A 12,741-nucleotide genomic window follows, 5' to 3' on the forward strand; every position below is an offset into this window, starting at 1 on the left:
TTTAGTTGATTTTACTAGGCCAAAACCAAATCTGATTATAACCAAATTCAGATATATTTTTGACTTTTTACTACCAAATTTGATGGATATTCAAATTTGACAAATATTGAATCTGATTAAATTTTAATTAGTAGGCTTCATAAAGTTGCCTTTAACTAGTGGGCTTCATAAGGGCTTGGGTGTTGATGACCTCATTAATGACAAAAGGTGTGATTTCTTTTTATTCCAAATTCGAATCTATTTAGCGAATACCTGATTAATTAGATATGGTATTGACCACATTGGATCAAAATCCGAATGATTTTTTAAGGCTTTTTCCTTTTTAATAGCGGAAGTTTTAAATGGCAGGCTTGATTTTTGCGTACAATGCTGTACCACCACACCGTCTGATGCATAGAAAACGAAATTTCATTTTGAGGCTAATCTTTTGCAAATAATTTCAAATATAGCCACACGTTTCTGAAATTTCAAATATGAGCTAAACTTTTCTGAAAACTGTCGAATGTGGAACACCCGACATATTAGAAAATGTGAGTTATTTTTGGTTTGTTGTGTTGTTCCTTGAAAACTGAAAAAATACTTATCATTATAAAAAAAAAGAAAAGGTAAAATAGTGTAAACTTTTAATGATAAAGTTTAGTGTTGTGATTTGACTTATGACTTAGCTTAGTTAATGCAGGCCTTTGTTTAACAGTTAAAAAAAAAAGTTACCAATATTTGAAATTTCAGAAACATATGGCTCATATTTAAAATTAGTAGCAAAAATATTGGCCCTTAGCGCTTTTGCTTGTCACAGAAGAAGCTGACGCGATCCCTTCCTCCACAGAAAATGAATCAGACCATCCCCCTCAGGAGAAATAAATCTGTAAAAAGGGAGGTCCAGTGTGTAAAATGAGGGCTGCTTTCCATGAGAAAAAAAGTTTTCATGGAGAAAAAGTCACTGGCGTTTATGCATTTTAGCGAGAAAAAACCTCTTTTTTGCGACATAGAAAGGCCTTAAATGAAAATTTCCAAAAAAAAAAGTAAAAAAAAAATTGCACCATGAAAGGGCATTTCAGCCATTTAATGATCACAGCAGACGAATTACTACCGACTCCTTTTTTTTATCTCATCCTGCCATCTAGGGCGATTTTTACTGAGGCACGTAGAGAGAGAAAGCTAGAGAGAGAGAGAGAGAGAAAGGGAGAGAGAGAAGCGTCGATCTTCTATTAGGTTGTGTGACGCACCTCCTCTCTTCTATTTTGGGTTCCTTAGGTATCAATCTTCATATAATACTAAAGAGGAAGAGAAATTTCGTTTCCGTCTTATAGATAGAGCAGGGATCTCACAGAAACGATTTTAGGGGGTCGTTAGATTTATGTGAGAAAATGAGGCAATTTTCAGGTATCTTGATGTGGGTGTTGGTGGTGGTGATGGGAAACCCCGTGTTTGGTAGGTTCGTGGTGGAGAAGAACAGCCTGAGGGTGACCTCTCCCGACTACCTGAAGGACGTCTACGAGTGCGCGATTGGGAATTTTGGGGTGCCCCAGTATGGAGGCACCATGGTGGGGGTCGTTGTTTACCCTCACTCCAACCAGAAGGCGTGTAAAAGCTTCGACGATGCGGGAATCTCCTTCAAAACGAAGCCTGGTGGGATGCCCACTTTTGTGCTGGTCGATAGAGGAGGTAAAGTGTTTGTGTTTGTGATGGATTTTTGTTGGTTGGTATCCTTTTTTTTAATCTCTTTTGGAGTCTTGAGTGCATATCTTGAACTTGGTGGGGAAGTTATGTATTGGGGTTTGTTTGGTTTTCTTTATCTGTTTGTTGGGTTGGGTTGGGTTGGGTTGGGTCTTTTGAGTTGGTGGGTGGCTTCCGTTTGAATGGCGATTGATTGGTGGTGTTTTCACCATAAGTGAATTTCTTCTTATGTATATGTTGGTTTCTTACTCAAGTTTCTGTCTCTCATTTTTATTTTTGGGCTCGATGATTTTGCGTTTTAATATTCGTGAGATGATTCGAGCTTAATTTTTGGTTAGTTTTGAAATGTCTCATGTGATCGAGACTTAGTTTAATCGGGAAGATTAATTTAAATTAAGAAAAATGGTCAAAGTCTGCGAAGTGAGGAAGTTTTTTTTTTTAAAGAAGTCAAAGTGAGGAGAAATCATATGATTCTGGGGACAGAATGGTTTTCTTGCTTTCGCTTATGGCTTCAATGTTTGGTGATGTTCTGAGCCTTTTTACAGCGAAAAATGCCTGGTGAAGAGAAAAGAACCGTCAGAGAGGAAAGGAGAGAGAATGGGAAAAAATAGGAATTCAGTCATTTGATGTCTGAGACGCGAAACCCTCAAGAGGAATTGTGAAAGAAGCATTTTTCGATAATCTGGTTCTATCGCATTTATTCAGAGTGCAGCTGAGTTTTCAGTGTCACATAGTGGACCTATGCAGGAATCTGATGTAGGAAAAGCCATGTTTATCAACGATGCCTTTTGTTTTTGAGGAATTTATGAAAAACTAACTGTAACTATCACATTTTTCCGATTGCAGCTGAGTTTTCAGTGTCACTTAGTCGACCTGTGCAGCAATCTGATGGCAGAAAAACCATGCCTATCCACGACGTTTTTTGTTTGTGAGGAATTTATGAAAAACTAACTGTATGCAATTCGCTATGGAATTTTCATTGGTTGTACCTGCGGTTATGTCATCTCTAACATAATTGATTCTTCTTGGCCGGCTTTCTGGTTGTTCTGCTTGAGTTCCCATAAACCTGGTATTGGGCTTGGTCTAAGTTGTTAAGTTGTTTAAGTGAGTCCTGGGACATTTGGTTTTTTCCGTTCATGTTTCAATTTAAATGTCTGTTATCTGAAAATCACCTCCTGTGTCATCACAAATAAGAACATACCAATTATCTCTGCTTGCTTTCTCATGATTCATTTTTTTTATCTGTTCGTAACAGGACACTTTGTATGTCATTTAGGGTATGTTTGGTTCAATCACATGAGATTCACTTCCTAATACACTTTAGAAAGTGAATCTCATTTGAACAGTATCTAAAAAGCAACCAAACATAAAAAAAAAATATTTTACACCGAACCCCAAAAGCAAACTCATAAAAAGTGAGTTGGTACAAAACCTCAAAAGTGAGATTTAGAAAGTGAATCTCATTTGTTTGAGATTCACTTTCTCATGAGGTCTCCTGAGATTTGAAATCTCATGAGTTTTTTAAAGTGAATATTTTTCTAACAGTATTTTCACTTTTCAAAAACACAACCAAACTTACCCTTATTGCTTTCTCAAGCTTCATTTCCTTTATTCATTCATGATAGTTAGGGTGGTAACCAAGCTGAGCCAAGCCAGGTTTTCAGATTGTTAAGATTTTGATTGACAAGAAACATTGGTTCGAGCACAAGTCTCTTTTTCATCCTGGCCTACCAACGTAAGCTTGGTTTGGTTTTGTTCATGAGCTTTATATCAAATGAGGGCTCAATTTTGTGCTCAAGTTTTTCCATTGGTTTTATAAGACAAAAATTTTAATGGCTTTTGCATCATCCATTTTAAGATACATAAGTGTTAACATATATTTGAATGAATAAGACCTCCAAAGCACAATAGCATTATGGGCAAAACAAATTACGAAAGTTATGTCTTATTGATGACTGGATAGAGCTAGGGCTGTCACTGTGTTGGATGTACGCCCGGTATCCAACCTGAACCAAACCTGAATTTCTGGGTATGTGCATAAAATTACTGGCTTGAATATTATTCAGGTCAACTAAAACCCAACCAAAATGATATTCAGGTTGGGTTTGAGCTATATTTTTTTGTTGATATCTTGCCCCACCTGTCCTTGCCTACAGAAATGCATATTTTGAATATTGTAGTTTTAAAGGTAGGGTTTGGGCTCCCTTTTTCTCGACCTGACATAACCTGAACCTGTTTTCTGACTCATCTACATGTTATCTGCAGAGACTAGGGTGCACTCTGGTGGGTTGGATATCCAATCCATTGACAACCTAGATAAAGCCAAGGGCCTGGTTTTATAGCCTAAACAAGTTAACAAGCAAAATTATGCAACAAAGTGCAATAACCAAAAACAGAGGAAAAAAACTTTAGCATGTTAGGTTTTTTGCATATTTTGAAAAAGTAGAATGCCGCCATCAGGTTGAACCATGGCAAACTTGGTATGGCTGGAGCTTCGTTTCATTAGTTATCAAAATCAAAATTAAGTCTTAAGGTTGGATTGATAGATTAACAAATTGAATTCAAATGAACTTTAAAAATAGATCAAGTTTGGGCCAAGTTTAAGTAGTTTGATGTGATAACCAGACCTACAGCTCTTTCTCTCTCTCTGATTCATAGTTTGATTTTTTTTTATTAATAACCATCTTATACATTTTTTTTTACATTGTTTGAGACCAATAGCACATGATGTTATTCTTTTTTCTTTGGTGTTTGGTCTGATTGTTGAAACAAATTGTATTTGCAGATTGCTATTTTACGTTAAAGGCTTGGAATGCACAGAAGGCAGGAGCAGCTGCTATCTTGGTTGCTGATGACAAGGATGAGCCTTTGATAACTATGGATACCCCTGAAGAAGAAAATGCAAGTGCGAGTTACTTAGAGAACATAACCATTCCCTCTGCTCTCATCAGCAAAAAATTTGGTGACAGTCTTAAAAAGGCTGTGGGAAATGGTGAAATGATCAATATTAATCTGGACTGGAGGGAATCACTTCCTCATCCTGATGAGCGTGTCGAGTACGAGTTTTGGACAAACAGCAATGATGAGTGCGGAGCAAAATGTGACAGCCAAATTGAGTTTGTCAAAAATTTTAAGGGAGCTGCTCAGATACTTGAGCAAAAGGGCTATACCCAATTCACACCTCATTATATCACTTGGTATTGCCCTGAAGCATTCATTCTAAGCAAACAGTGCAAATCTCAATGCATCAACCATGGGAGATATTGTGCTCCCGATCCAGAACAGGATTTCAGTAAAGGTTATGACGGAAAAGATGTTGTGGTGCAAAACTTAAGACAGGCATGTTTTTTCAAAGTTGCTAATGAAAGTAAGAAGCCTTGGCTGTGGTGGGACTATGTGACAGATTTTGCTATTAGATGCCCAATGAAAGAGCATAAATATACCAAAGAATGTGCTGATCAGGTCATTAAGTCCCTTGGTAGGTTGACAAACTAACCATTCAAGACTACTAATATTAAGTTTGAATTTTGGTTAGATCTCTGCTTGATCTTTGTCATGAGTGTGATTATATGTTGGGGTTGTTCTTAACAGGACTTGATGTCAAGGAGATAGATAAATGCATTGGAGATACTGAAGCAGATGTTGTGAATCCTGTTCTCAAGGCGGAGCAGGATGCACAGGTGAGACTGTACACCTTTTATCGTTTCCTTGACCATTTTCCTTATGCTGCTGAAGCTTTGACTTTGTTTCATTTTGGTTCCTTGTTGTTTGCATGTACTCTCAATGGTGTCCATGACTACGAATTTGTGCGTTTGTTTTGTGTTTTTCCTTTATTTTCTTTCAGATTGGGAAAGGCGATAGGGGAGATGTGACTATTTTGCCCACTCTTATAATTAACAACAGGCAATATAGAGGTGTTCAGCTGGATACCATCTTTCTCAATCACTTATGATTTTCACTTATTTAATGTTTATTTTTGTTTCATCAGAAAAGTGTGAAGCTATTCTTTTGTTAAGATCTGTTGAGGTGTTCGTATTCCTAAATTTTAAATTGAAGTTTTTTCTTTTGGGTTATTCCTTTTTTCAGGAAAATTGGACAAATCTGCTATACTAAAAGCTATATGTGCTGGTTTCCAGGAGACTACAGAACCAGCTGTTTGTTTGAGTGATGGTATATTCTCTTAGTATTTTTTTATCTACTGCTATTTTGCTAATGCTTTTTCTTTTTGTTGATGGCTGATTCTTGTACTTCTTAATGAATAGTGACAACTTTTACTGGCCCTTTGTCTCTTCCCTTTTCAGAAATAGAAACAAATGAATGCTTGGATAAAAATGGTGGTTGCTGGGAGGATAAGACTGCAAATGTTACTGCTTGCAAGGTATGGACATGGTAGTAGTAAACAATCATTCAGCATATTTCTTGCAAAATACATCCCAATCATGCTGATTTTGTTTTGGTGTTCGTACTTTGTTTCCTTGAAGGACACTTTCCGGGGAAGGGTGTGTGAGTGCCCAGTTGTGAATGGTGTGAAGTTTGTAGGGGATGGTTATACTCATTGTGAAGGTAATGTTTCTTGTGGTTCAGAGGTTTTGCCGAATAATTTAAAAGGAGTTCAGAATAGCTTCTTCTCATAGATCTGCTAAGATAGATATTTATAACATATTAACGTATTTGTTTTCTCATTTGTATCTAGAAAACATAGCTGTGTTTGAGTCATCCTCCCTTGGGAGGAAATGCATAGACATGTGCATGCAGTGTGTGCCATGCACGTGGGCGTGTGATTCCGGTCTCTTGCACGTCTTTTGATTTTGCAGTGATTTTTTACAGTTTCTGGGGCTGGACGTTGTGCAATTAACAATGGTGGTTGTTGGAAGAAAACTCAAGACGGCATTACATACTCAGCTTGTCAAGTAAGTGGCTTGTCATGCTCTGGTTCCTTCTCAAGAGGGGCATTCTTAAATTGCCATCATGTTCTATCATGCAGGAAAGCCAACCTAAGGGCTGTAAATGTCCCCCTGGATTCAAGGGTGATGGTGTGAACTCTTGTGAAGGTATTTGATCACCTTATTTAGTAGTATTTTGTTTTACTCTTATTGTTCTTATTAATACTTATGGTGCTGTCTGTTCCTGTGGATATGTTTTCCAGATGTGGATGAGTGCAAAGAGAAGCTTGCCTGCCAATGCTCAGAGTGCAAATGCAAGAATACATGGGGAAGTTATGAATGTAGCTGCAGTGGTGATCTTTTGTACATGAAAGAGCATGATACTTGTATCAGTAAGCCAATTTTAGTGAGCTATTTCCCTTCATTTGCACTTAAAAATGAATCCTGATTGCTGACTGTATTTTTGTGGGTAAAAAGCACCATGATAATTTGTCACACTTGATACCTGTGGGAACACGATATATTCAATTTTTGCCTTTTCAATTTATTGGAATTTTAATGCAAGTTCATTGTGTCTTTTTGGTACTTTCCTTCACTTTTGACAATTTTTTTATTTCTTTTCTATTTCAAGTTCACTGAACTTTTGCTGAGAAATATTTTTTAGCTTATATTATTCGAAGATGCTCCTTGCTAAACTATCATGCGAAGATTACCTTTTCAGTGTTTAATTCTGTAATCCCACTGGAAACAATAAAAGATGGAATAATAATTACAAAAGCGAGTTTCCTCCATTTTCTTTTTTCCTCAAAATTTTGCTACGGGATATTGCTTAGTGGAAATCGGAAACCTTAGAATGTCCCTTCTGATGATTGCAGGGGAACCAAATTGGCTTACTTATTTGCTCATTTTCCACATTGATTCATGTGTTCTTAGACATAGTACTTGGTTCAACCATTTTTATAGTTTGAGTGCCAAAAAAAAAGGGGGGGGGCAGATAATGCAAGTCTTTCATTTGTTTTTAGGGTAGTGTTTTGTGTGCTCTAGATCTCTTGCATTTCCAAGTATCATCCTAGCAATTTGAGTAAACAAAATGAGTATCTTTTAATTCTAGATTATGGCATGTGTTGGTTATCTCAAGGTGCATGTTTCTAAATCTTAATGTTGTTTCCCTAAGTAGGGAATTTTTGCTGTTCCTTTCTTCAAGTTTTTGTTGAAAGTATTCTAATACTTTGGAGTATGATCCAGGCAAGAAACCTACGTCAAAGGTTGGTTGGAGCTTTATGTGGATCATTTTTCTTGGTTTTGCTGCAGCTGCTGTCGGTGCATATGCTATCTACAAGTATAGGATCCGGGTAAGTGTTTCACTTGGTTAAATATGTTATTTCTTTGTTGTGAGCTGTGGATATTGCATCTATATTTCTTGTGACAGATCATGATTCAAACAAGTTTTATTTTTTCACAAGCTAACCATACAAATTAAAAACTTAAAATAGAAACCAGCAATACAAGGTACACCAGGTATGGAACATGATCCGCAGAACCTAAACAAAGGACACATAGGAGCATCTCTATGATTGATTTCCAATGCACAATTTTGAAATTTCGCCTAAATGGTCGTTTGAAAAGTTGAATCTGAACTCTTTATGTACATAGGAAGATAGTGTCTTGTTGATCTTCACCAACTATGCATCTGTTCCCCCATAAACTGTCCTCCATTTAGATATTTCCAAACATTTTCAGGGTCAATCAAATCAACTAGCTCACATTTACTTTGAGCTGAGGGTGATTCACACACCATTTAGCTCTAGCAAGCTTCCACCAGGTTGCCGCTCTTCAATAATTAGAGCTTTATTGAGATATTCAATCTCTTGACGGAAGCTATTATGTAAAGTGACTTCGTTCCACCTAAGAAAATGTCATTATTGAATGTGAGCTGCTACTCTGAAGGAATTTCCGTACGATTTGATCTATGGAATAAATGCATTAAAAATATTGAAGATGGACATGTGGTGAATAGGTAGCTTAGTTTTTTGGTAGTCGAATATTTAAGATGGTTAGTGTCCTTTTGATAAGATTGCATCTACCATTCTGTGAAAGATGCATACATATGAAGAGCATTTCTTAAGTATTTTTCCAATATTTGGCTGTCATAAATCCTTCTAAAGTGGGAGCAGATAGTGTTAAGGAGAGGCTCCATTCTGGAATCAAACATCGACAAGATAGCCCACTTGCTTTCTTTCCTTGCCATGACTAAAAGCGTTCAAGCTGCATGTTGAATGGTTTATTTTGTAATAAAAAATATCTTCAACAATTCGAATGATTAGCCACATTCTCCATATTTATAAAGTATTGCATCTCCCAATATAAAAACTTTACGGGCCAGGAGTAAGTAGTTAATAGCGGGATCTCTAGAAGGTCAAAGACATTTACAACACGTTGTAACTGCTGACTGGTTCAAGGGGAGGAGTGATTCCTCTTTTATACCTCAAGTTATGAAGAGGCATAGCATGGACAATGAGGAGTTCCATGCACATCCATATATCCACCCCGAGCCTAAGCCCTTTTTAGTGACAGAAGCAAGCCTTTATCAACCTTAACAACCTTTTCAAAATTTACCTTTGAGTTGAAAAATGTCCAAGTTGTCGTTTGCAATCATGTGTTACTTTGTCTGCCACTTTCATACTATCTAGAAAAAGCCTTTATCAACCTTAACAAAGACCTTTTCAAAATTTACCTTTAAGTTGAAAAATGTCCAAGTTGTCGTTTGCAATCATGTGTTACTTTGTCTGCCACTTTCATACTGTCTAGAAAATGCTTACTTTTCAAAAATGGTCCTTGGTTTGGATTAGTTATTTTTTACAAGAGTTTCTTCACGTGTGAATGTGTGTGCGTGTGTGTAATTAGTCCTCGTTTTTTCCCCTTTGTACTATTGAGATATTTGCCCCCCATATAGATCGCATAAAGCCTGATGAAGTTATTTATTTTTTATCAGATACATGGAATTTTTTTTTGTGAAATTAAAAGATCCTATTTCCACATGATCTGGAAATTCAAAAAGATGAAAGTGGATCATGCTTTTGTAGCCTTTAGTACTGGGAAGAGATCCAAGAGGCTCGACAGCAAAGGCTGCTGCATCTTTGTTAGAAAGCTGTTTCAGAAGAATTCATTTCTAGGACTAGGAGTGTCTCACTGATCTTTAACATTGGAAACCGTGCTTAGAAACAAAATAGGCACACAGGTCCATATCTCATGGATGGTGTTGTTTGTCTGTTTATTGATGTGGCAAATAAGTACCTTTATTTTGTCTTATATCCATGTAAACCACACATTAGGTATGGGATTTTGGAATAGATCCGTCATGAAGTCATTTGTGTGGCAGTTGGATACGTTATCAAGTAACATGCCTACTTTCTTCAATGAGTCATTTGTGTGCTTATGTTGGTGATGTACTATAATTCGCCCTCCTATTCTTATGCTCGCTTCAACCCGAGAAAATAATTAATTTTTCTAACTTCTGTGTTTGACAATTCAATATCATTAGAATACAAGAGATGCCTATTCAACAATGCCATAAGTTTTAGTATTTAAGGTCTATATTATAATAGAATAGGGGATTTGAAGAAGATATCACTAATAAGATCAATGTTGGCTGGGTTAAGTGAAGACAGGCTAGTGGTGTGCTATGTGATGAAAGAGTACCTCTACGACTGAAGGGACGTTTTTACAAGGCTACTATAAGACTAGCGCTATTATATGAAGTTGAATGTTAGGTGACTAAAAAAGGACGACATAGCACATGTTGCAGAGATGGATGTTCGGGGTTACAAGAAAGTATAAAATTAGGAATTAATCTATTAGAATGTGCCTAGGAGTTGAACAAATAAAGGATAAAATAAGTGAATGCTGTTTAATATGGTTTGGACATGTAATACGAAGACCTCTCATGACGTCTATGAGAAAGATTGACATGATACAAGTAGGAGTTAGGAAAAGAGGAAGACCAATGAAGATTTGGGAGGAGGTAGTTAGAAGTGACATGCAATATTACAAAGTGACGGGAGTTTTAGCTCTAGATAGACAGGAATGAAACAAGACTCATAAATTCAACCCATGTAGTTTGGTATAAGGCTTGATAATGATGATGATGTGTTTGAAAATTCAACCAAAAGAGAATGATAAAGGGAAATTTGATATTACTAGATATTTCTGTGCTGAAAATTCTTGTTTGTTTGCTCGTGCCAAAATAGAAAAAGATCTTTATTCATAATCCCAAGAGAGAAGCAAAAATGCAAGGTAAAATATTAAAAGATTTATAAGTTGGAAATTTCAACAAAGGTTCAGCAAATTTGGGAACTTTTTGAAAACTTTGTAGTAAGAGTTGGAAAAGAAACAAACTTATTTTCGGCATCATGTACAAAAATAACATCCTTTTTTCTCTGAGGTTCAAGCATAACCAAGTAGGCTTGATGCTAAATATTTGTTAAGCCCAGAAAATCAAGTTGGTGAGATGGGTCTGTTATCTGGCATGTGCTGGCTTTATTATTCTTTGAAAGGTTTGACACATGCGTAGAATTTACATCATGATATGAAGCTTGCACAGTTGCACTGCATCATGAAAACTCAGATGCAGCGGTGGGCCCAAGCTGGCTGTTGTATTTTGATGTCTGGGTACTGTTTGGAGTTTTAGCATGGGCGCGGAATCTTTGGCATTCTAATACTTTGCTAGAACAGCCGTACCTGAGTTTTTTCACCTGTGCTGTTTAAAGTCACACTGAAGTTGGGCCAGGTTGGTCATTCGGCGTGCTTCTATTGACATTGAATCAGGCACAATGAGAGGTCATCCTCATAGGCAATTAAGAACCGCCACCGCTTAAAATGCACTCTTAACTGGAACTCTATCATGCAGTAATGGAACCTTGGAATATTGCGTGGTTATGTGCTGCAGGAGTGTTATAAATTGCATTCTTGATTCATGCATGCCGTAAGCTTCATCACTGATCACATTCATTCATCACAACTTAATGATTGTTTTTTCATGTCGGATTTTGCAGAGTTACATGGACTCGGAGATCCGCGCAATCATGGCACAGTACATGCCGTTGGACAATCAAGCAGAGGCCACTCCAAATCATATGCACACGGACATCTGAGTTTTGAGTGATGAGTTTGGTATCCTTGTGCTATAACTACAACTGAGAAAACCCATATTTTTGTGGGGGGGCATTTCTCAGACTGGCGTTTTTGCTGCTGCTGTTCAACGTATCTGAGCCTTTTTGCTTATTTATGGTCTTGTATATCCCATGCAGATGTTTGTCTTGAAACTCTGGTCTTCACGCTTAATTATCAAGATGAATTATTATTTATTGCATAATATCTCTTTTTCTTTTTTTCTCCCTTGCCGATGCTCTTATATATATAGGAAAAGGGCATCGTCCAACCAAAGGTATAAAATCTACAACTGATGATAGATGGTGTTCCTTCTCTAACAATTGAGTTTTTCATCAACCGGAATTTACATATTAGATTTTTATGATTCATTTAGTGAGCGACATGTTTTGGATTATGAATTTTCGATGTTTAGATGTGTTTTTGAAAGCCCTAAAAATACTAAATAAATTATAAAGAATAAATATATGAGGTCCGATTGATGCGATGCTCAAGTATTGGAGAAGAGTTGGTTGTAGATTTGGGACTTTTGGTTGGACGGTTTTCCTTATATACATATATATCTATATCTCTCTCTCTCTCTCTCTCTCTATATATATATATATATATATATATATATATATATATATATATATATATATATAGGGTAAATATTTGGTACTATTAAGCAGAAATCACTTTCAAAAAATTTCAGTTTTTCTTAGATCAAAAGTTACAGATGTGATGGTTTGTTTAGTAGGAAGCTTGTTTTGAATCACGTCACGTGATTGTGACAAGTTTTTAAAGGGATTCAAAATCAATGGTGCACAATGTTTCAAAACTTGATAACTCAGAAAACCATGTTTTTATATGGAAAAACATGGTTCAAGGCTTGATCCTTAGCAAACAAATCACGTTGAACACGTCTATGTGGTTAGATTGAGTTACAGCTAGCACCTATTATTTCTAGGGGTGTCAACAGGATGGGTTTGGATCCAGGTCTAATCGGGTTTGCTATAAGAGAAACATACCTGAA

At 36.6% G+C, this 12,741-nt stretch overlaps 1 protein-coding gene across 1 annotated transcript; it reads left to right on the forward strand.

The window, feature by feature from the left end:
- The first annotated feature begins 1,161 nt into the window (after nucleotides 1–1,161).
- Nucleotides 1,162–11,931, forward strand: LOC149820797 (vacuolar-sorting receptor 1-like). The gene is made up of 12 exons (XM_089982469.1): nucleotides 1,162–1,665; nucleotides 4,463–5,155; nucleotides 5,269–5,357; nucleotides 5,522–5,591; nucleotides 5,764–5,847; nucleotides 5,979–6,055; nucleotides 6,159–6,240; nucleotides 6,505–6,587; nucleotides 6,662–6,728; nucleotides 6,824–6,952; nucleotides 7,806–7,912; nucleotides 11,612–11,931. Exons 1-12 carry the CDS (start codon nucleotides 1,368–1,370, stop codon nucleotides 11,708–11,710), a joined length of 1,878 nt encoding a protein of 625 aa, XP_089838595.1. The 5' UTR covers nucleotides 1,162–1,367; the 3' UTR covers nucleotides 11,711–11,931.
- Nucleotides 11,932–12,741: the final 810 nt, after the last annotated feature.

The sequence above is a fragment of the Nuphar pumila genome, chromosome 12 (genome assembly GCF_984573655.1).
Source record: "Nuphar pumila chromosome 12, dmNupPumi1.hap1.1, whole genome shotgun sequence".
NCBI classification, from domain to species: domain Eukaryota; kingdom Viridiplantae; phylum Streptophyta; class Magnoliopsida; order Nymphaeales; family Nymphaeaceae; genus Nuphar; species Nuphar pumila.